Below are 23,851 nucleotides of genomic sequence, written 5' to 3' on the forward strand. Positions count from 1 at the left end.
ACAGATGTCATTGAACCACACTTGTAATTTATAAAACAAAAAATCATTCATAAAAAAGTAATTCTGACTAAAGGTCTCCTACCACTGTTATACTACCAAAAACACTGACAAAATCTCTGAAGAGAACTGGGTCTGTAGAAAAAATAGAATATAGACAGAACGAGGGCTAAACAAACACACTAAACAGCTGCGTGTGGTGGTACGAGGCAGCATACCTCAATTGCTTTCAGCTGTAGTTTATTCTATCTGACCTGAGTCAACATGGTAGTAAAATGTTCGTTTTTATTTTACATCAATGCTCTATGCCACCCTTGAGAATAAATGAAAACTCTGAATGATTTTTTACATGATTTTCCTTAATTGTGTAATGCCGGACACATAAAAATAGCAATTTAATTTCAGTATTTTAATAACATCACTCACACCCAATTCACTCCAACACATAATGTTTCTACACCACATAGCTCATTAGGTCTTTGTGACAAAAATTGGACAGTGTTTTATCTTAATGCATAGGCCATACAGAATGCCAATTAAGGGCAAGTGCATGCTATAGTACCACTCAGCATGGTGTAGTCTACTCAGCAACAAGCTATCACACTACCCCAATTTGGCCTACAACATAATTGTATTTTAGTATGGCTGTGACAGACATGTTCATCCATTGATGTCATAAAGGGATATCCAGAAGTAGCAACTGCTACTCTTGGCTTGTCTTTTGCTACCCATGGTACTATCCTTGCTACATTGCCACAAAGGCAATGGCAAGAACAAGTAAGACTGACTCAAAGAACCCTGTCTACTTTCTGCTCTTTCCACTCCTTGTCCTTTCATTAACCTCCAAACAACAAATTGGAGGCTGTTATTAGGTGATAGATATGACCAGAGTCTCCCCTGTGATGTGTTCTGGGCCCGGCGGTGTGTGAAGCCTCTTTCCCTACACATGATATTCTTGTGAATTGACATCCATGGATGTGACCACTCTGTAGTGGATTAAGACGTCATCGTAGGGTGTACATTTTCATGAGAAAATATGATTTTTGTTGTTGTTGCAAACATGGTTCAGGTACATGTCTACCGAAGCATATATACTGAAAACATTTAGATAGAGTTTTTAAGATAGTAGATATAAAATATTTTTTTTTAAAAGTAGTTGGGAAAGTTGGGCTACTTTGCCATATTTTAATTTAAAAAAACTTTTTTTTAAGGTTGTTGAGAGACAGCGAGCTGTGGTTGAGTTTGAAGTCAATGAAGATGACGTAGATGCCCGCTGGATAAAAGATGGCATTGAGATCAATTTCCAGATTGAAGAAAGATACCAATACGTAGAGGAGAGAAGAGTGCACAAAATGTGCATCACTGAAACCAGAATGAGTGATGCAGGAGAATACACCTTCCTGGCAGGCCGGAACAGGAGCTCCGTTACTCTCTATGTAAATGGTATGTTCCTTTTCCATGTTCAACTCAAACATGTAGTTCACTGTTTCTGAATCATGGTGTTACTGGTCAGGCACTGTTTTATCTATTTTAGTTAGTTTCTAAAAGTATATGTGAAGTTTTACAGACTGTGACTCATAACCCATTGCTCTAGTGTGGTTAATATAAAAGACCATTTAAAAAAAAAAAGTTTGGTACTTTTCAGTGCATTACTGAGAGGAGAGCAGCGTGATCAACATATGTTGATTCCTTCCTTTGCTCTAAACTAATGTATTTTTTGTTGTTTGTTGTTAACAATTTTATTTTCTTTGCATACACTACACATTCCTTTAAAAGTCTAGTCGAGAGGAGGTATACATGAAGTCATGATAACTTAAAGGACAACAACACACATATGTGACTGTTTTGCCCTCCTCTCACCCCCTAGTTTGCTAGCAGCTTCTAAACAAACATACACCGCTTGTTAAAAGTATATAATGAGCCTGGTCACTTATAGCACCCCCACACTACCGCTTGATTTGTGCAATCGAATGAAATAACTAGGCAGCATCCAGAGTTTGCAAAGGATTTAAAAGTGATAGACTGTACTCTGGTTCCTTATACAATTCAAAGGGCACGCTTGGATGCTGCAAAAACCAATTTCCAAATGTGTCAAAGAACTCAGATCTTAGTAAAGATAGCCTGTATTTTGCCCATTGCGCCAATTCGGAAATAATCGTCAAACCGCACAGATAAATGCTCCAATTTTCCCATAGTTCACAACAAAGGAAACAACTTGTTTATGTGTGTTAAAGAATTCCTCCCACCAGTAAAAAAAATATTTATTCTCCTCTTAAATGCATGTTTGTCTTTTTAATTCCGTATTTTAAGGTACCTTGCAAAGGGAAACATCCTTTACAACGCAACTTTTACCACACAGTGCCTTTACGACGCAACTTTTACAACGCAAACCATTACAACGCAAAGCACTATGCGTTGTAAAAGTATTCGTTGTAAATACCGCATTGTAAAGGGATGCGATGTAAAAGTATGCGTTGTAACGTCATACATCCCCTTGCAAAGAATATAGGTGATCATTGTCAGTAAGGTTTATTAGCACCTTCTGATAACAATGATGCTTTGACTGTATTCTGAATTTGGCTCTCAGGTACGGCTGGAGGCTGATCATGACTTGTATCACAATGTCATTGCAATCTTTTCAGTGTCCTTTTCGCTCTATCCTTGCTGAAAAAAGTGTGTTTTAAAAACTGTGTATGCGGGTTGCTACCTAACGAACTTCAAGTGAGCAGTGTGACTTTGTGAGAATGAATATTACATTAAAATGAATTGGCAATACTCTTTTTAGGAACTATCAATCTTTCTGAACTGTACTTAAGTGTTTTATTGGCAGTGAAAACACAAATCATTTTTATCAGATTAATAATTTATGGTGTGGAAAACGTTTTTTGAATATAATGATGCTTTTGAAAATGTAACTCAATCACATTTTCTTTTAACGTCACTAAGTTGTCGTGTGTTCTAATTACGTGATACATTATGTTTACAGCTCCAGAGCCACCTGAAATTTTGCAGGAGCTAGAGCCAAGCACCGTGGAGTCAGGCAAACCAGCCCGATTCTGTGCTGTAGTGTCAGGCAAACCTGTGCCCAAGATTTCTTGGTACAAAGAGGATCAGCAGCTGTCTGCAGGATTTAAATCTAAGTTTCTGCATGATGGACAAGAATACACCTTGTTACTCATTGAAGCTTTTCCTGAAGATGCAGCACTGTACACATGCAAAGCAATCAATGACTATGGTGTGGCCACTACTTCAGCATCCCTTACAGTTGAAGGTAACATGCTAAATCAAATGTGTTTTTAATTTTGCTGAAAATGGTATGCTGTGCACCTTACACTCTGCGGATGTATCATAAAAGACATTTCTTTTTTTCAGTCCCAGAAGTTGTCTCGCCGGATTTAGAGGCCCCATCGTACCCACCTACCATAATTGTACCAGTTCGTGATGTGATTACTTCTGAAGGACAATCAGCTTGCTTTCAATGCAGAGTTGCGGGCACAGGTGAGAACAATTTACTCATTCAATTGATAATTGTTAGAACAGAGTACTGACATTTGACCAAACAGGAAAAGACAGATTCACAGATCACGCCAAAGTTCATAGGATTTGTTTCTTCCGGTAATTATTATTTCTCAGATACAAAAACATCTCCTAAAACTGGTCTTTTAATGCCAAAGCCCATGCTACAAGATTCATCCTTCATCTTGCTGACATCTCCTTGAAAGTGCATGAAAACCTCTGACCAGATTACGAACATTTTGAGCTCTTACTAGGCCATGCAAAGCAGTGCATTGGTATATACTTTCCAGTGAAAAAGACATTTTGGACTGGAAATGTGCTCTTTTTTCTGCACAAAACAGGCGTTACTGGGGTGTTACAGTGCAAGCAGCCATAGTTTGTGACACAAAGTCCGTTTTACTAAGGTTTTGTCAGACCAGGCTTTTTGTAAAAAACTCATTGCCCCTGGTGGTAACAAGGAGAAAACGTTTTAATTTCTCCTAAAAACCCCTCACATTGCATGTGAGTTGAAGTTAACAGCACACACCAATGTATGGGATCTTTCTGTGTTTTAATATATGTAGAAATTTGTACTGCAAATGTATAATCCACTACACATCCAATGCTAGACAGTACTCCTGAGGGAGACTGTGTATTGCACAAGACAGCTTTTAAGAATGCCAACTCAAGGGAAGATGGCAGCAGAACAGTCTTGGCTCTGCACTGTGTTTTACTCTTTGCGCAGTGCAGCATTACAAAATAAAAACTAGGAAATAGTAATTCTGGCGCACTGCTTCAATATCTCTCTTATCAGCTGAATTTACTGCCACAATTTAAATATTCTTGAGGCCTCCATTTAAAACCGATGTGTGCATATCAATCATGAAAGGTTTGTGTGTTCTTCATTCCATGATGTGTTTAATTGGATTGCCTCACACAAATGTATGCTCCTCCCATTACCATTAACATTTAGATCAATCAGTGAACTCTTAAAAACAGGATGATTTATTATGTTTTCTGTATCATCCATTTGTGGCTGTGGATTGCTTCCTTCTTACCACTATGAAAATTAATTCACCTTTTATAGTCATACACGCAGAAAACATCAGCAAAACAAATACTTCTAGAAAACATTGTGCTGGGTTTTAGCAGCTTACCAGAATGCATTTAAATTATGTTATATTCAATGACTCGATGTAAACATTAAATAAGAATAATGATTTGTATGAACAATGTACACTACGTAATAGACATAATATATTAAACCCTCTTGCAAAGGTAGTTATGTGCAGAACTCACACACACACTCCTATAATTTGTGTAATTTGTGTACACACATACTCCTATAATTTGACGTGGGCAGTCACCCACCTCAAGGAATAGTAAGACTAACTGGTCAGAATGAAACCTAAAAACACAAAATGAACCACAAGTCAACCTCCTAGTAGCTATGGCACAGAGCAGACCAGCTTAACTTATGGAAAGTATTCACGTAGTGCGGAAACAGTAGCAAAGTCAAAACACCAAACAATAACAATCCCAAACAAAATTAGAAACATAGAATGAATGGTATTGAACAAAATGTCACCACAATTACAAAAATGGAACATGGGAAACTGGAGAAATGAATTTCAGCATTTTAAGTAAAAATAGTGCCAAAAAGCATTAAGCACCTGTTCGAGCTAGTGGTTTCTGGCCAGCTGGGACTCATTGAAGCCAGACTGAATCCACAGTCTTAGATAGGATGAGTATGATATACTTGCCTGATAGCCTGTGCTCACCCTTAGGTTGCTTGCACAGAGCAGGCAGGCTTATCCTAGAGGCAAAGTGTAAGGTATTGGCACAACACCACCCTCACATCACACTGAGTACACTACAAGAAGACTCCAAATTGTGCGTATAAAACACAGGTTTTGTATTACTCACACATTGCAATCAAAGTAACATACATATTGGATATATGCTGTATAGTTATAAGCAATTGTCAAACTCTCCTATTAGCAGCAGAAAGGCATGGACATGTATGTACTAGTCATAGGTATTCACTTGCCCTGTTATCCCCTCAGCTTCGTAAGCAACATAAACCCATGTGCGTACTTCCCGGAGGTGTTCACGATCCAAGCCATTTCTCCCACATCAAAAGTGACAGAAACATACGTGCAGCCTGTTCATAGGAATTCCACTTTTTCGATAACACATTAGCATAGAACACAACATTCCCAATATTGCATACCCCGTACAGTTGTAATGATCGAGAAATCACAGGTTTTGATTATGCCTCATGACACATCCCATCAGCCACTCAAACTACACTAGCTAATGATACATGTTGCACCCACTGGCAACACTTTCAATAGATTGTTGGGGCTCCCTAAGGTGGTAGGAAACAGTTACTCGGTTTCTTCAATCCAAATTAAGCCTTCAGGCACCCAGCAGCACCTTCATGAGTGCGGGATCACTATCCCCCTGTGGCACCGGAAGCTGGCGTGCTATCAAATTGGAGATATGTTTCCCCTCAGGCGGAGGTGTGAGCTACAGTTGCTCCAGGAAGCCAGTCGTGGGTGCACACAAAGCACAACAAGACCCCTCGGGTCCTGTCGAGATGTTATCAGTAACAGAGTACCTTGTGACATGGGTCAGAGGACAGGGAGCAGGCAACCTCAGACGAAGGCCGTGATGTCGGGCAATGTCATCCTCCCAATCTGGAGGTCAGAGACAATCTAGGCTTCTAGCATGGGTCCCTCGAACTCGGCAAACTAACCCCAAAATCCCCCAGACACCACTCTCTTCGGAGTTGGCAAACTTCCCCAGCACTCCACGAACTCCTCACATTCCGGCACCCCAGGTGGGCCACTGAACTTTATGAACATACTCCTCTGCACAGTGTGATTATGGCGTACAAGAGGGCTGTCCTTGTCCCAACTGACAATCACTTCCACCGGTTTCCACGGCACCCTGTCCTTATGATCTCGTGGACAGGAGGCCAGCCAACCGGCCCTTGTAGAGTGCTTAGGGACCCAGGCCAGGCCAGTTGGAAAATAGCTACTGGCCAGCAACTTCCAGACAACATCCACCAAGTGATAGTCTCCTTCCTGGAGCACAACAAGCCCTAGGCCACCACAAGTCTGCGGATAATCTAGTTGGAGTCCCTCCTGCTCCTATGGTTTCTCTTATCAAAGTCCTAGCCAGCGTATTATGGTTCCAATCCAAAAGGTTCTCTAACCACTGAGGCCAGAGCACCAGTAGTTATACTCAAAATGGTATTTGAAGATGGGATCCATTCAAAAGGTCACCTTTGAAATCCACAGTTCTTCCCAAAATTTTCTCCCGTGTGCAATCCTACCCTGGGAGGCTTGATCACTATCTTTAATGGGGCCAAAACCCTGCCCCTTGGAATGAAGGTGCCCATTCCACCCTCTTGTATCCATCTTAAGAAAGCCCCTCAGAGTCAGAGGTCTACAGTTTCCGTTGAGCCCCCATTTTCCTGCCTTCTATCAGTAATGCACAGATGTAGCTGTACCCTCAGCACCCAGATGGGGATTAAAGACAGGCGGATAGGAACACAGAGCCACAGGCCTAGAAATGCCAACCTTCCTAAAGTGGCATTTCCACATTAGTAATGTTGAATCCCCTTGCATGGCCGAAGAGGATTTGCCATTACTAACTCATCAATATCAAACACGATATACTGGTACTCTTATGCATGTAAGAAATACAGCTCAATAGCCTTTTCACTGTCCCCTCATGTTACTCAATGCGAGAGACAGGCCCCACGTACCAAACACACTATCTGGCGCATTCACTACCAATGCATGTAGTACCCATGCCCTGCATCTTCCCGACACCGCACCCTGTCCCAAAGCAGTATTATGATGTAGCAAGAGACATGCAGAACTTTCGCAAGTAGCTTCCTAAATGCCAAGCCGAGTAACAGTAACTTGCACACACAGCCCTCCAAGACAAGCCTGTGGCACATTTGAAGAGGTACCGCCATAGGTGGCACAACCAGTGCTGCAGGTCCATGGAGGAGCATTTGAGTTATACATCCTGGATATATGTCTTACCCCTAGACAAGGGACTTACAGCTAACTCAAATCAGGCAATCATGTATACACCAATCACCAGTATGTATATGACAAGCACAGCGCTTTGGCACTAAATGGCAGTGTCAAAAGCACTCAAAGTCCTACCGCTAGCACATAGGTCAGCAGAAAACCAGGAGGAACGAAAGAAGAAAGTTGAGGAAAGCACTCTAGAAAGGGACATTTCCAACAACGTCGATGATAGCCTATGAATATGGTAGACTGGACTTCGGAACGATTTCAGGATCCTATGATGGCTCCTGAGGTCTTGAAAGTCCCCCAAAAATGTTCTATTCCCAATTTGTTAGGGTTTTCAGACCAGCTCCTCTGTGTCACATCTAAGGATCCCAGGACCACAGGGAGAGCACTTAGAACCGGGACTCACTCTAGAAGTAAGGTCTAGGGCAGATCCAATTGGTAGTTGTGAACTGGTAAATTCAATAAAAAGCCCATCCCTGTAGACATGCAGGAGGTCGTTCAATGCACCAGTGAAGTCTTTCTCTTTGTCCTGGGTACAAGAGGGAGCAGGTCAAGTCCCCCTGAGATCCTCTCATGGCTCAGACAGCAGGTCCAGTCCTCATATGGCCTCCCTGAGCACCATAAAGTTATCTGAGGAGGGTGTCTTTAGGAACCACATTGTGTTAATGAAATAAGCAGTCCTTTCCCTGTGTCCAGTTCTGGGCTAGTTTCTCTCCCACTGGGTTTGAAGCCAGCCTGGCTAGCGTGGGCCTTGGGGGCAAAGGCTTTCTCATCTTCAGGTCTCTTCTTACACAAAAATGTGAACGGACAGGCCTCACCTCTGTGCCTTTCAAGTTAATTACATTCTTGGGTGCACCTCAACTGTTCTTCTTGGGCTAATAGAGATTAGATGCTCCACACCGGTCCATCCTGTTACCTGGCCTAAGTCATTGTTCTGCTATGAGAACAGTTTTCAGGCCTCATCAATGCCAAGCACTTATGGGGCAGCTGCTAGCAGGCTAATGCAAATTAGCTTCTAAGAACTTGGGCAGGGAAACTGTAACTTTCAAAAAGTTGTCTTTTCCACATAGTTGTTAAAAATAAAACTTCACAAATGAATTGGAAATATATACACACAGGATTCACCAAAACATAGTACAGATGGTCCTAACATAAATTAGAACAAATTATAAATTTAGCTTAAGTACAAGGTACAAGAATTAAAACAAACAATAAGGAAGGTAGGCCTCAGTGCAAAGGTCATGTCTTAAGTGTGAATTTCAATATTTGAAAAAGGAGAACATGACAGAGGGAGGAAGAGTGGAAAGGTGATGTCTAAGGATTGAATTTCGTGTTTTTTTAAAGAGAGAACTTGACAGAGGGAGGAATATATATTCACCTTTCCACTCAGGAAAGGTTCAGTCTTGTACTTTATGTTAGAACCATCTGCCCATTATTTTGGTGAATCTTCTAAATTAAAACACATGAAAGATATAACGTATTTCCAATGGATACATTTCTGAGACCACATTCTATTTATTTAAATGATTTGCTGATAAATTATACTCTTTTTATGTAAAGTTTCATTTCACCACCATGTTTAGTATTATGCAAATTAAATACATATGAGAAATGTGCTCTATTTTGCATATTTTCACTGTGAACTACCCATTTAACAAGCAAATATCAATATAATTCAGAAGGTGACTAGTGTCAATGAATATGAATGATGTATGTGGCACAAAGGCTAATATCGGTGGTAAAATGTGTGGTTGCCCTAGCATCTTCAATGCATGTGGTACGGGCACATACAAGTAATAATAAGAGGTGCACAATCTGAAGACTTCTAACAATAATGAATAGAGAAAAATAAGCGATAAATGTGTTGTACGGTGCATGTTATTCAGTATTTCTGGTAGCATGATATTCCGTCAAGCAGATGGCTCAGTGTTTTATAAATGTCAACGTTGCCCGATTCAACGCATTATGTGTTTTTCTCTTACACATTTACTTTGGTATTCAGTTTCTATAACAAATATCCACACACAAACAAGATTTTAATACCCAAATTCATTTTACATACTTTCTGATTAGTCTGTGGTTGTTAAGGACATCAATATTCCATGATTTACTTGTTTCTGACACTTAGAAATTTCTGTTTATTGTGAATAGGTTCTTGGACATTACCAAAGAGTGCATTAGCTCATGACAATAAATATAAGCATATTCCCTGACAAATTTAAACTATACATTTCACTTGAAGTTACTAGCATTTTCTACACCAATATTAAATTAGCTCATTTACAGAAATATTGCACTTATGATTTAGCAACATAGATTAAACTATTCTTCATATTCACCTTTGTGAGATTGTTGGACAACTAGCTATAGTTATATTTCTTCACGAATTATAGTTTGATGGCAACATACTGCCATAATCATCCACTTTGGATGCAGAAGTAATCACTGCTAGCCTCTAATAATAGCAGTGCCTATTGAATCTTTCATGTCTTTGACCCAAAGCTGTTACTTTTGTAATTTAAATGTAAACTTCATTAATACAACGATTTGTTAATTTGTAATTTCCCTATCAGATCTGAAAATTACATGGTATTGCAAAGACAAGGAGGTCAAGCCCTCCCGGTTCTTCAAAATGACTCAATTTGAAGATACTTACCAGCTCGAAATTGCTGAAGCTTTTTCTGAAGATGAAGGGATATACACATTTGTTGCCAGTAACACTCTGGGACAAGTGTCATGCACAGCAAACTTGAAGTTGGAAGGTATGTTGTAAACATATTAGCTCAGATGTTTTTGCTACATGGACACCAAGCTAAATAATGCATGTTAGTAGCCGTCTTGTTGTTGTAATGTGTTTCTGCTAAACTTATGTCATGTTGTCTCTGGCATCCATTAGTTTTCTACACCCTTTGTTGATATAATTGGCTTGTATCTGGTGTTTGTCTCCTTGATGTTGCCAAATTCATCAACAATGCTCCCAATTTCTGTGTAAGTTCATCACTGAAACGGGGTTTCTTATTCCATGTATTCTAAATAGCCTTTTTTAAGGTGCATTTGCTCAAATGCAGTCTAGAGCAAGGTGGATCGACATTGCACCGTGGGGCACATGATAAAACTGAAGATATATGTGAATGATTAAAGCTATATCAATGTCCATTTCAGACGAATATCAGTCATTGTATCATACATTGAATTGGTTTGTACTGATTTTGACTTTTTGGAAGGAAATAGCCAGCAGTTAGCTTTACAATGTAATTACCATTGCGTTAAACATCATAATGGAGCATGAACAGACAAGCACCAAACAAGCAGGAATAAGCAAAGCTTATGTTAATTAAAGAGCATACCTTGGGGCAGCAGTAGAAGTGTAAAGCTATTAATTGGGGTTGAAATGGCACTGGGCAGAAGACCCCTGCAATATTTTCATTCTTAAAGTAATATATTTTCCAAAATAAACATCTAATATAATAGATGATATTGGCAATATTGGTTCTTATTAAAAATTATGAAGGCTATTCTTCACAAAGCAAACACAAGGAGTTGATGGACTGAGCGCTGAAACTTCTCAGACACTCACCCCCAGTTACAGATCTGAGTTGAATTCATCATCAATCTTTAGCTCACTTTGCCACGTCAGTTCAGACCCAGCTATATGCTAATCAGTCTTGACTCTGTCCCTCATGGGAACAGTCAAGCCCGAACTGCCAAGCCAGGTCTGAACTGGAACAAGCATCCTGGGATGGGTTTTGGGGTAACACCCCTCATCAGCCAGGCTAGCTTGAATCCAGTGGCAAATGAGCAAGGGACCAACGTCTGGGCATACCCTGTCAACTTAGGGTGAACAAAGCAAACACAAGGAGATGATGGATGGAGCACTGAAACTTTTCAGACACTCACCCTCACTCACTTTGCCACTGGATTCAAGCTAACCTGGCTGACATTGGGTGTTACCCCCAAACCGTTTCCAGAAAGCTTACTTCCGGTTCAGGGAAACATGGCTTGGCAGTTCGGGCTGAACTGTTCCCTTGAGGCACAGGGTCAATACTAATTTGCATATAGCTGGGTCTGAACTGAGGTGGCGAAGTGAGCTAAAGAGCGATGATGGGTTCAACCCAGATCTGTGACTGGGGGTGAGTGTCTGAGAGGTTTCAGAGCTCCGTCCATCATCTCATTGTCTTGGCTAGTCTTCAAAGACATAATCTACATTCATGAAACTATTTAGAGGTGTATCAATTTTTTAATTACAAAGTGTGACATGTATTGCATTCTAAAATGGCAGCAACTGAATGTCACATCTTGTAGGTGGGTTGCAGGGTTGCAGGCTTAAATATTGGTATACTTCTTTTCAGGGCACATAACAGTTAAAGAAGTTACATCAGAGTCAAAATGGCATATTTCTTCAACTGTTTCATTAAAGAAGGATCTTCCTTACCAAACGCCTGCCTTCATCCAGCCTATTTCAAGCTGTAGAGTTTGCAGTGGAGAAACTGTCAGATTTCTTGCAAAGGTTTCTGGTTTGCCAAAACCAGAAATCCAGTGGTTTCACAATCAACAATTGATGACACCAAAAAAGGATATAGTTTTCAGTTTCGACATATATACAAATACAGCTATGCTTATTATAGTTGATGCCTTCATAGAGCATGCAGGACAATACTCTTGTGTGGCAAGAAATAGTGCTGGTGAGGCAACTTGTGAGGCTTCACTGACAGTGACTACAGAAGGTAAAGACCTGAAAACCCTTAAAGCACATTTTATATTTCACATGTGCACCATGTTACTAATGTCAACTTCTGTGCTCTTAGTATAGACCACTGCCACTGTATTTTGCACTGTCACTGGTAAATAATTTACATTTATTTTCTTCATATTAAACCCAATGTAGTGTTATAAGAATTTAATACATTTCAAAACTAATTCACTTTTTAAATATTACCTGCACAGAAACACAAAACAGTATTCACTCTAGTTTTCGGGGGTGAAGAGTTGTATGTATTTATCATGCATGGTCTTATATTGATGACAGTTGCTACTGAATGTACATGGAAGACAATTTTTATAACAAAAGGACACATGCTTTCATCTTTATCAGTGTTAATGCATAGTTTTAATATGCTCAGCTGTAAATTGTTGGGATATGCCTCCTCCTGTATCAGCCGCATGAAGCGTTCATCCAGTTATCAATGTGAATGCCATTTTTGTGAATTCCCATCAACAGCATGCTTACGACATGCTTCATTTTCAGATGAAAATGATGGGGTCTTTCTTTCCATTCACTTCATCTTTAGTGTGTTCATCCTAAAATACTTTAGTTGTTAATTTATTTTTTTGTCGCTTGATTATACAGTGGAAACCATAGCTAGGCAAAGCATGACAAATTCTGGGACATGTTTAGAGGACTCCACTATTTTAACAAAGGAAATTACGCGTGTGCAAGGAGCTTCATATCAACATGAAATGCAGGTTTTTGAAAGCCTTTCAGAAACGCTGACTATGCAAGCAGCATCTGCAAGAAAAGTAGAAATGCATCAGAAAACATTAATTTCACAAAGTACTGAAACCGCCAAAGTAACTGCAACTGAACTCTTTGACAATAAAGATGCCTCTCCAAAGGTCACATTAAAGCTGCATCCTCTTTCTGTGAAATGTGGGGAGACCGCTCAGTTCATCTGCCTTTTTGATGGCGAGCCGTTTACTGGAATAACCTGGGATCATGAAGGTGATGTGATACAGGAAAGTGAGAGATTAACCATCTCACAAAATGGCAGTGTTCAGATGCTTACTATCCTTAATGTGCAGATGGCAGATCAAGGACTGTACTGTTGCACTGTACAAAACTGCCATGGAGGAACAACAACTTCTGCACTACTAACCGTAGAAGGTGGTTATTAAATTTTAACATTGTGGCATATCATATTCACACTATATTTGTAAATTGTAGGTTGCTTGTGTGTTCACATATAAAACTTAACTATTAAGTTTAACTTTTTTTTACACATATTGTGCTCTATTCATTAATGATTGCTTTGAGATTTCTTGTTAGATAACTACATTTGTATGCTGGAGTGCATTAATGCCCATGCTTAGAACACATTATCCTTTCCTTTGAATGTTATCCACATGAATCAAACATTGGAACAATTTTTTATGACATTTGTGCCTGGTGGCAAAGATTAATCTTACAAAATGTCACAAAAAGATGTTCCTCCAATTGGTTGCACTACGTTTTATAACCATATGGGGGCAGGGGGTGAATGAGGTCTATATCTACACAATTTAGTACATTTTTATCAAATGTACATAGTCCAAAAATGTGATTCACAAGAGAAAAGTCATGGTAAATTTAGCATCAGGCTCTTACCCCATTGCACATATATTCAGAGTTCCATTCCTTCTGTATGCACTGGACTGAACACTTGTGCTGGTAGTCTGGGTGTTTAAGTTAAACAGAACAAATGCAGAAATAAACCAGCAATAGTACTGAGTAAAGTTTGCTAATTCTATAAAAGTGTTTACAGTTTAGGGACATTCAATTGTCTGCCACACACACAATGTGAGAAACTGTTTTGAACTCAGACACGTGTCAATACAAAGTAGAAATTATGGTCACTACAGTTACATCTTTGTGTGTCAAAATGCAACTGAAATGCTGTGGTAACTTAGTGCATCTAAAAAGAGAAAATTAGACAACATAGTTTATGCACAATAATAATTACTATGTGCATTTTTACTGTTTTTCACTAGTAAACATTGTGCAATATGTATGAGGGATGTATCCTCCCAGATGTGTTACCTTCCATCACATGTTGCCATACCTTCAAATTCTAGATCTTAATATATCCAGAACTAAATGAAAATAACCCAATCAATCTTGCCTATAAAGTAGTTGCACATTCCAAACCTATGTGAGGTGTACCCTGGCCTCTCTCTAGTCCATTAAAACAGTGGACATTATGGTGTCAGGTAGTGCAAAGTATTTCAACATATCTGAACCAAAGATTTAATGCATTTTATACCTACCTACTAGGTGGCCAGCAGTTTTGACCCCACAGACACACCATATAGTCTAGTGTGGTAAAATATTCACCACATGTCACCCCTAATTACTTTTCTGATCAATGCAAATGTTTTCCGGAACCCAGCTTTATCTGTGTATGAAACTTAAAATTCTTCACCAATGTAAGCCACAGTTACATCACTAAAGATTAAGACTAGTCTTACTAATGAGATGCAGCTGATGGCTAGGTGACATTTATGTCATGAAATTGTCGTTTCCCAAAATATCAAAATTTACTAGAGACTTTACTTTGATTAGTGTCGTTCTTATACTCTGTTCACAAGAATCGAAAGTAAAGACATTTTCTTCATGAAGTGCCACATCAAGCTGAATTTTTCCAGTCCATGTGGAAATAATAATTTATTAATCCAAACTTTCCACACAAAAAACTAATTTGGATTATTGTAAAACATCTGAAAATTCCCTCTGTGAACTGGGCATGCATGCAACCTGCAAGCAGGGAGGGCCCTTGCAACTGACCAAATATTATAACTAACACTTATCAAAATTAAAGCCAGTAAATAGGCCATTACTAAATTTTAAAGTACATACATACTCACCTACACATGAGTTGGGAACTAACAGACTAAGCATTTATTCTCTATACTAATCATAAGAAGACATTTATATTTTGTTTTGCGTATAGTTCCGGTATTCAAAGCAACTAATCTATTGCTTTCCTAACTTTATTCTTGCCTAGCTAAAGAATCACAATCAAAATCAGTTACACAAATTACCCTTGAGTCAAATACTAAAAGTATTAAAACACACAGAGAAAGCCAAAGTAGGACAACCTATGAAATGACGCAAGAATCATCTAAGAAAACATCAAGTATATCAATATCTACATCACAGAAGCCACGGCAAGCAGAAAGACAGAAAAGCAGAGAATATTATCCTGATGTTGTTCCAACTGAGGAATTGATAGACACTGATATCACCACACCTGAGTTTCTTGAGAAGCTAACCCCGGAAATGACTGTAAAAGAAGGAGGCGACGTTTCACTCTTTTGTGTTATAAAGGGGGTCCCAACTCCATGTGTGATCTGGCTGTTCAATCAGCTGATTCTTGACAATTCTGCATTGTGTATCTTGAAATTTGATGGGCCCGTCTGCAGTTTAAAAATGTTGAAAATTGCTCCAAACCAAAGTGGTATATACACTTGCAAAATTGTTAATTCTGCGGGACAAGCCGAGTGCAAAACTCATCTAAAAGTGACAGGTTGGCATTTGCATGTTCTTTCCCAATGTGTCTTCCTCTTGCAATCAGTAGCAACATTTTGTCTCAGACCATAGAAAAAAAAAATATAAGGAAATTTATCTTGCTAATGTTACACTATTTTGGCTTGATGTTTGGTGTTTAAAGCATGCTACATCCATGAGAAAAAATGCAACAAATGTTGTGGAACGATTATGAAAACATTCTCACGCTTTCCAAAAGGTTGTTCCTAAAGCCCACACCTTCTGTTGGATTAAGTTTGGCATTTGTCTGTAGTTACATGTTGCAGCTTTGTGTCTCTTGTACACAAGAATGTTAATTGTGTCTTTGTCAGATGTTCAGTGAGTCACTTTGAAGAACAGAGGAATTAGCATATTACAAATATTTTTTTGCTTCCTTTTTTAATTCCAGCCTTGGAAAGAGTTATTCAAGAGAAGATTGAACAGCAAATTGAATTGGAGGTTAAAGGTACAATATTTTATGAAAGCAAAGTCTAAAATGTAATTTATCAAATAATTTAAAACACCTTTAATGTTTTTATTAAGAATGAAAGAGCTTAATTGTTCGGTAAGCATATTCATATGGAGGGTGTGTTTTACTTCATACTTATTGTTGCATTTACTTGTTAAGCAGTTAAGTGCAGCACATTTTTTGCATGTGTCAAAGCGTGCTAAATAATTACTTAACTGTGAATGGCTACTGCACTATGGGGTGGGAGGCTATAAAGTGGAAGAATACATGTTGACAACAATGAATACATTGACCATTGCTCCTTCATGGTAACTGGGATATGCCTGAGGCATCATGAGTGGTTGGCAGTGGGTAGAGAGGAATATTACAATTTGACAAGGTGAATTTTAAGTGGTTTCTAGTCTTTGATAATTGGCTTTGATGCTTTAGTGTCAAATGCAAGGTACCTAGATGGAAATGATCAGAATCTCAATATGACACAGGTGTGTTTGGTGATGGTAAGGTGGTGTAAGGTGTAAGCTGGAATAGGTACCTGGAGCTGCAATATTAGAGAGCTCTATTAGGAAAGGAGAATAGAAATGTATTTGAAGACAAGATTAGGTGCTGATTTAGAGTTTGGTGGGCAGAGTAGGCCATTGCAGATGTGACAGAGTACTCTATGCACCAAACTATCAGACCGCCCATCTCGTATAGAGAACTTAAGTATTCCATTGATGGATGAAATCCCAATGTGATTGTCTACTTCCAAAAAACAAAAAAAAGTCAAATGTTTGGTGGACAGTTGTCAAAATTGATGCAGGCCTTTCACTAAATTTTTAGTACAATGAAAAGAGCCACTGTGACAGCAGTTCCCTTCAATCTATACAGATGACAGATGGGCCATCAGTCATCTCAAAATTTTATGGATGGAGTACTGTCTAGGTGGTGAAAGTAATGTCAGCTACCATTCTGACAGACACTGCTCCGTCCGACAGACACTACTCTGTCAGCAAACCTCTAAATCAGGCCCCAAGAGAACCCAAGGGGCACAATCAGTGAATTTGCCGGGCATACGCAGTGGTCAGTTGAGGCAATATTTGAAAAGATGAACCAAGGCATGTAGGGAAAAGGAAACTCTTTTGAGGGGCTGAAACATTTAAATGGAGAAACAGTAGAGGTGGCCATTATAAATGCCAATAATCACATTAATTGGAAAAGATGGTATTTATAAAGATGTTGAAAGTAAAATAGGTATGCAGTATGCTGATGTTTGGTGGGTGTTGGCTGGCGGAGGGTGGCTGCTATTGAAGAAATGGTTGTGATTCTCATTTTGCTATTGATATTAATCTAGAATGATGGAGTACAGGGGAAGGAAAGGCTGGAGTCAGAAAAAAGGGTAAGGGATGGTATTTGCAACAGTGAACAATGGAAAGTTATTAATCTCAATCTTGCTGGTAGACCCTTAATCAATAGGTGGCCATTCAGTAGCAGCACGCGCAGAATCGGTTTTGTGATCTTAAAGCACGTATGTAAGGAAACAATGAGCTGATAAATTCAGTTTTATTGCTGAAGCGGTGGTAAGAGATACCACAGACTAAGCTGATGTTACAAAACAAGGGCAGTGTAAAGTAAAAAAAAGAAATAGAGAACAAAAAGTGGAAGAGGCAGAGCCCTGGGGTTAGGAGAAAAAGGGCCTAAGGACTCAGGTGTGTCTTGTTATTCACCATGGTAAGAGGAAATAGGAGTATTCTGGCCAAATGTATGAAGCATACCAGACAGGTTGAAATGAATTAGGATGGAAGAGAGGTGATTGTATTTCATCAAGTTTAAGCAGCTATAACTTTGAGGCTGTGCAGTGACATTTGTAGAATCTATATTATAGTGGATTGTGGAATTAATTTAAATTGAGATACTGATTGTGACTGGTAAGTAGGAGGCTCAAGCAGGTTTTTAAAAAGACACAGAAGAATGTTAGGTTTGCAGAAGATCCACACATATTCCATGACTACAGACAAGCAACCAGGTTTAGGCAGGGGGTGTGTGCAAATCAGAGTGTGTCATTTCTTAAATATGTGACAAAAGAACGTTGGAAAGTTTCAGTGGTTTGAGGAGAATCAGTTCAAAGGAGCACAGAGAGATAAGAATAATTGGCATGTCAGGTTACATTTACTAAGTGAAGTGGGGGAAGAAGTTGGCAGCATGGTGGGCTATAATTAAATCAGCAGAAGAGGTGTTTGATGGAGCAGTTGATAGGCAAATATTCATGTCATGATTGTTTTTTTCTTTTTGCTGACAAGAACATTGCATGCTTGTATTTGTGAAGGAGGGTAATATTACAGGGATTTGGGGATGTAGACAGAAGGAATGGGAGGCTACTGGACATCAAGAGTGAGGATGAGGAGGAAGATGAGTATCTGAAAGTAGAAGGACTTGGCAACGGGAGGGGAGAGGGTTGCAAATAAATCTGTGCAGCATGTGGGCATTCATTGGCAGAGGGGAAAAAGCATAAGAACTCTTATGTCACAGATTGCTAGTTGAATCATGCTGCGTAGCTGATGGTAAATTGGGTGAAGGTGCAGAGAACATGGAATATCCCAAAGACAGGATACTTTAAACAATTTTGCTTTTACGTTTAATTTATATAAATATAAACATGAATCTATGTTTGTATATCTTAACCCTCATTGTCTTTAAAAAGTGTTTGGCTATTATATAGGCCATACACATGCATGTCTGTCAAGATATTCAAAATAAAAAAAGCCCAAGTATGAAGTATCTTTAGTGTAGGAACATTTTTCAATATGCAATTCTTTTTGACAAACCATCACGTAAAAGTGTTATCTCAAGTTCATTAGAGAACCATATAGTTCCTTGCATCATCATAATCCATATAAATGAAATGGATTATTTTGCCTTCCAAATCCATACAACATATACATGTAATGTAATATTATTTCATTTCTAAATCTTCCTTACATGGCTTGCAGATAGTGTATGTCGTCAATGTTGCTTGCTTTTGCATAACATTGTGAAATTAATGGCTGTATTAGTTCGAATAAACGCCTTCTCGTGCCAGTTTAGTTATATACAGACATTTAAATTGTATAGCATTCAAAACAAAATTCAGAAGTTTTTATAATAATTCAAAGATATAGAAAGGGCGTTTATTCTACTGTCTGCAAGTCAGGTAAGCTGTATATAACCTGATCACCTAACACATTGAAAAGTCTTTCCGGAACTCAGAACACACATGCACATAAACATGTTACTGCGAGATTCATTTTTGTTTGTTCAAGAAGAAATGTCCACAGTTTGAAGAAAGAACAGACAACGAAAGAATCTGGTGTCAGAATTTTTATAAAAGAACACGGTGTTGCGTTTATTCGAACAAATATGGTGAGTCCATTTCCTTATAGATGTGTGAACAAATAATGTAGCATGTATTTTTCTAAATTTCAAATACTTTATTTTTCTTTTAAAATATAATTTTCATTTCATACTATTATCTTTCTTATGGTTAGGTAAATTGTAATCCAGTTATGTTCTGTTGCAGAATTATTCTTCAAGGAAGATGAGGAACATTTCAGAAATCAAAGAGATCTGCGAGATGCATTTTCAGATACAGAAGACTACTTGGATCATGGGCTTGTGTCATCCAAAAGATGTGCAAGTAGAACATCTTCTATAAGTTCTTGGACTGAATATATAAAGCCATCTTTCACACAAAAGCTTACATTCAAATCTGTTATGGAAGGAGAGCCAGTACTTTTTAAATGTAAATTAATTGCCTGCCCTACACCAGCACTGTCATGGTTTCATAACAATAGGCCAATTGCTAGAGATTTCAGGCGGGTTATGGAAATGGATAGTGATATGCACATTCATTGTTGTAGCTTACAGATTAAAGCAGTGCAGGAAAGGGATTCTGGAAGTTATCGGGTGTTTGCTATAAATAGTGAGGGATCCGCTGAATGCACTGCCTCACTGCTAGTTGCACTTAAAGAAGAGCAAAATGCTAAGTATTTGGATTTTGTAAGAAAATCAGAGAAAGCACATGAAAGTATTGATTGCTTGGTACAAAAAAGAAGGGAAGAGAGGTTGAGGGTTGATCTTAGATGTGTTGGCTCTCCATTGGATAAAAGGAAGCAAAATAAAATAAAGCCAGGAGACCTTTCCACTAGAAAAGGGCTAATGAGAACAATCAGCTTTGAAAAAATGTCTGCAATAAGCAAACATGACCCAATCTATGATACTGAATATAAAGCAACTCAATACATTGAAGATAAAGAATTTAAAGAAAGTAAAAGTATGCTTGACGTGGACCTGAAATTAAAGCTGAGGCGTTTGCGTGATGCCAGAAGAGCTGCCCTAGGAAAGAGACTTTCTGTTTCCTCTTCAGAAGCATCTTCTGAGTTTGATCTTGACTCTATGAGAAGTGAAAGCAGCTTTTCTTCAGGTCTTTTCCCTTCAAGCGATAGATATAAACGATTTGCTCAGTTTGATGTTCAGGGGGATTTGCTCACTTATGCTACTGAAAATGATCAAAAAGATGCCAAAGAAATACTATGTGAACCAGATGGAATTATAAAAGATAATCAGAAAATCACTGATCAGTGTTCCGAAGAACTTTCAAAACCTGAAATAATCCAGAGACAGGGAGAAAAGGCTGCAGCAGGGAGCATGCAGGAATATTTAGAGAGAAATAAATCATTGTATTCTCCCCAAGACGAATATTTACAGGAGGAATGTGTTAGGAAAAGGTTAATATATGATCAAAGTGAACCACAATCTGAACATGTTACATTTATGAACATCTCTACAACAACTGCAAAATCAGTGCATTATATTGAAGACCCTATGGATAAAAAGCAGAAACAGATTCCAACCAAAAATGAAGAGTTGAGGGAAAATGAGCAAATTGAGATTGCACATGTGAGTGCTTTGACAAATAAGTTAGAAAATGAGCATGTGGCAAGCCAAAGCCCGGTTCAGAGAGGTACGCCACATGGCCCTCCAATGTTTGTTCGTGACATTGAGTCTCAAGAAATTAGTGCAGGTGAGGTGTGCACTTTTAGTTGCCATTTTCGAGGTTACCCTCAGCCAACCGTCACTTGGTATAACAAGGACAAACCAATACCCCGCAATCAAGAATATACCATCCTCACAACAGAAAACCGAACAACGCTAACATTTTGTCCAGCATTTCCCCAGCATGAAGGATCCATTACATGTGTAATATTTAATCAGTATGGCACGGACACAACTTTTGGTATGCTAAAAGTAAATCCCACTGTACACCTAAAAGAAGACTCTGTCCCGCCCATTCATGTTTGGGATGATATCCTTGAAAATGATGAAGACACAGAAGAACTCATTGTCTTGTATGACACTGAGAGTGACAATGGTGTGCTTAATAAATCAAAAGAGAGGTCAACCCTCCAAATCCCACAGGTGTATGTGCCAACATGTAGCACTTCAGAATCATCTGTGCTTTCAGCACCAGTTGAAATTAAAGTAACTGCCCCAACTCCAATTCCTGAACAGGATGATGAGTTAAAGGAACGTTTTGAGCCCATTGAATTGCCAGAATCTGTAACAACAGATCCCAAGTCTGAAGCAACAAAACACAAATTTAAATTTGCTTTTGATTCTTCACATGGAGCACCAAAGATTATAAATGAAACTGAACAGGATGTTAGCTGCACGGAGGGTGAATCTGTCGTTCTGGAATGTGTAATATCCGGTGACCGCCCCTTAGTAGTGACTTGGTATCACAATGATATGATTTTACCTGATAGTGCAAAGTTCAGAATTGAAGAGACAGGAGACAGTTACAAGTTATTAATCGATGATGTTTCCATTGTTGACTTTGGCAAGTATACATGTTTAGCTAAGAATTATTCAGGGATTGCAGAATTTACATCACATCTCAAAGTGGAGAGCGCCCCTAAAAAGTTCGACAACTCCCTTGAAGAAATTATCCATAGTGATTTGAAAGCCAGTGTTTATGCTGATGTAGGCATTCAGATTAAGAAAACAAAAGAGCCAGTATCTGACCAGTATGAGTTCTCAATGGGCTCTACTCATGTAAGTATTGCTAGGAAAGAGAATTTAGTGAGCCAATATTCTCACAATCTCAACCAAATAGCAAAGAGAGAAGCATCCCCTAGTAAGCAAGTTGAAAATCTAAAAAATATAGAAACAATACTGCATACAATTAAAAGTGAAAGGAAAATGACAGTGCCTACAGATGAGCAACCTATATCTGTAAATCTGCCTACTCATTTCCAGGATCAAAATGAAATGAAGACAGACATAAGAAAAGAGAAGTTAAAATCAGAAGGACTCAAACAGTCGTCAATTGGTACTCATAGAAGTAGCACATCCTTAGATGCAACTAAATATCAGACATGTGAATATGATGAGGAATCTAAACAAAGTACACATTCTTTAGAAACATCACATTTACCAAATGATAAATCTGACACACTCATTGACAGTGATAAAAGGAATTCTAAAGCATCTAAAGTTGAAAAGTCTACATGCTTTATGTTAGATTTCAGGGGAAAAAAGGTAAGGGATAAAGTCAGTGATTTTGAACAAAAACAGTTATTTGGAAAAGTAGCTTCTGAAGAGTTTAGCCATGGAACAGACGTGAGGGATGCACCCTTTGTGGAACACACCCGTTTGGAAGAATTTAATACAGAGCAACAGTTTCTGGAGATAGCAAAGCCAGAAATCGATCATTACAATATAAATTTCCAACAAATCAATCCACATTCAGAAGGAACGTTGTCAAGTGACGTTTTGGAAATGTTACTTAAGAAAGATAGGGAGCAACTCCATTCCTATGAGAAAATGATTCCAACCACTGAGGATGTGATGAAAGAACATGCACATTTCCAGAAATCTGGAACAGAAAGGGAGCATAATGATAAGTATGAAAAAGATTTGCACTGTACAAGTAGTTTGAATACTAAATCCATTGCAGAAGACAAACATGATCTAGATGCAAATAGCTTAAAGGTTCAGCCCCAGAAAAGCTCTGTCAAAGACACATATCAGACTGATGATAGTAATTTAATGGAGGTACAGATTCGCACTAATGCAGAGATGCAGTCACTGACAAGCATACAACATGGCCAAGGGACTTCACTACAGAATGAAGGCTATGAATTTTCATGTGGTTCCATGGATGAACCGTTATGCCCATTGCTTACAAATGTTGGCAGTCATCCACAAAGTGATTTGGACAGGGCTCAGTCATTATCTAGTTCTTATACCAAGAAAGTATGTGAAGAAGAATTAATGCTTGATGAAGAGAAACCGTGTGATGTAACTGTTCGGACAAAGATGCTTCATGAACAAGTGATATATCATGAGCAACATTCTGTCCCTCAACATATGTCTTTCTCAAATCAATTTGTGCACAATATACAAAACATTAAATCATTTGTTCCAAGAAAGCTGTCTGAAGACCAAAATATTTCTTGTAGCAATAATATTGTGAAGGATAAGAGTGAAGTCAAAGAACTAATCTTAGATCAAAATAATATAGCAATAATTGCAGAT

The 23,851-nt window shown here is 38.6% G+C and overlaps 1 protein-coding gene across 1 annotated transcript in view; it reads left to right on the forward strand.

Annotated features, from left to right (window-relative positions):
* Positions 1 to 23,851, forward strand: part of TTN (titin) — a 379,890-nt gene that overhangs the window by 61,904 nt on the left and 294,135 nt on the right. Inside the window, exons 38-43 of the mRNA XM_078681496.1 lie at positions 1,209 to 1,440; positions 2,984 to 3,268; positions 3,370 to 3,495; positions 10,127 to 10,315; positions 11,903 to 12,277; positions 16,241 to 16,297. Coding sequence (XP_078537622.1) covers positions 1,209 to 1,440; positions 2,984 to 3,268; positions 3,370 to 3,495; positions 10,127 to 10,315; positions 11,903 to 12,277; positions 16,241 to 16,297 — 1,264 coding nt within the window. The remainder of the gene's footprint in view (positions 1 to 1,208; positions 1,441 to 2,983; positions 3,269 to 3,369; positions 3,496 to 10,126; positions 10,316 to 11,902; positions 12,278 to 16,240; positions 16,298 to 23,851) is intronic.

The sequence above is a fragment of the Lissotriton helveticus genome, chromosome 3_1 (assembly GCF_964261635.1).
Source record: "Lissotriton helveticus chromosome 3_1, aLisHel1.1, whole genome shotgun sequence".
Lineage (NCBI taxonomy): Eukaryota > Metazoa > Chordata > Amphibia > Caudata > Salamandridae > Lissotriton > Lissotriton helveticus.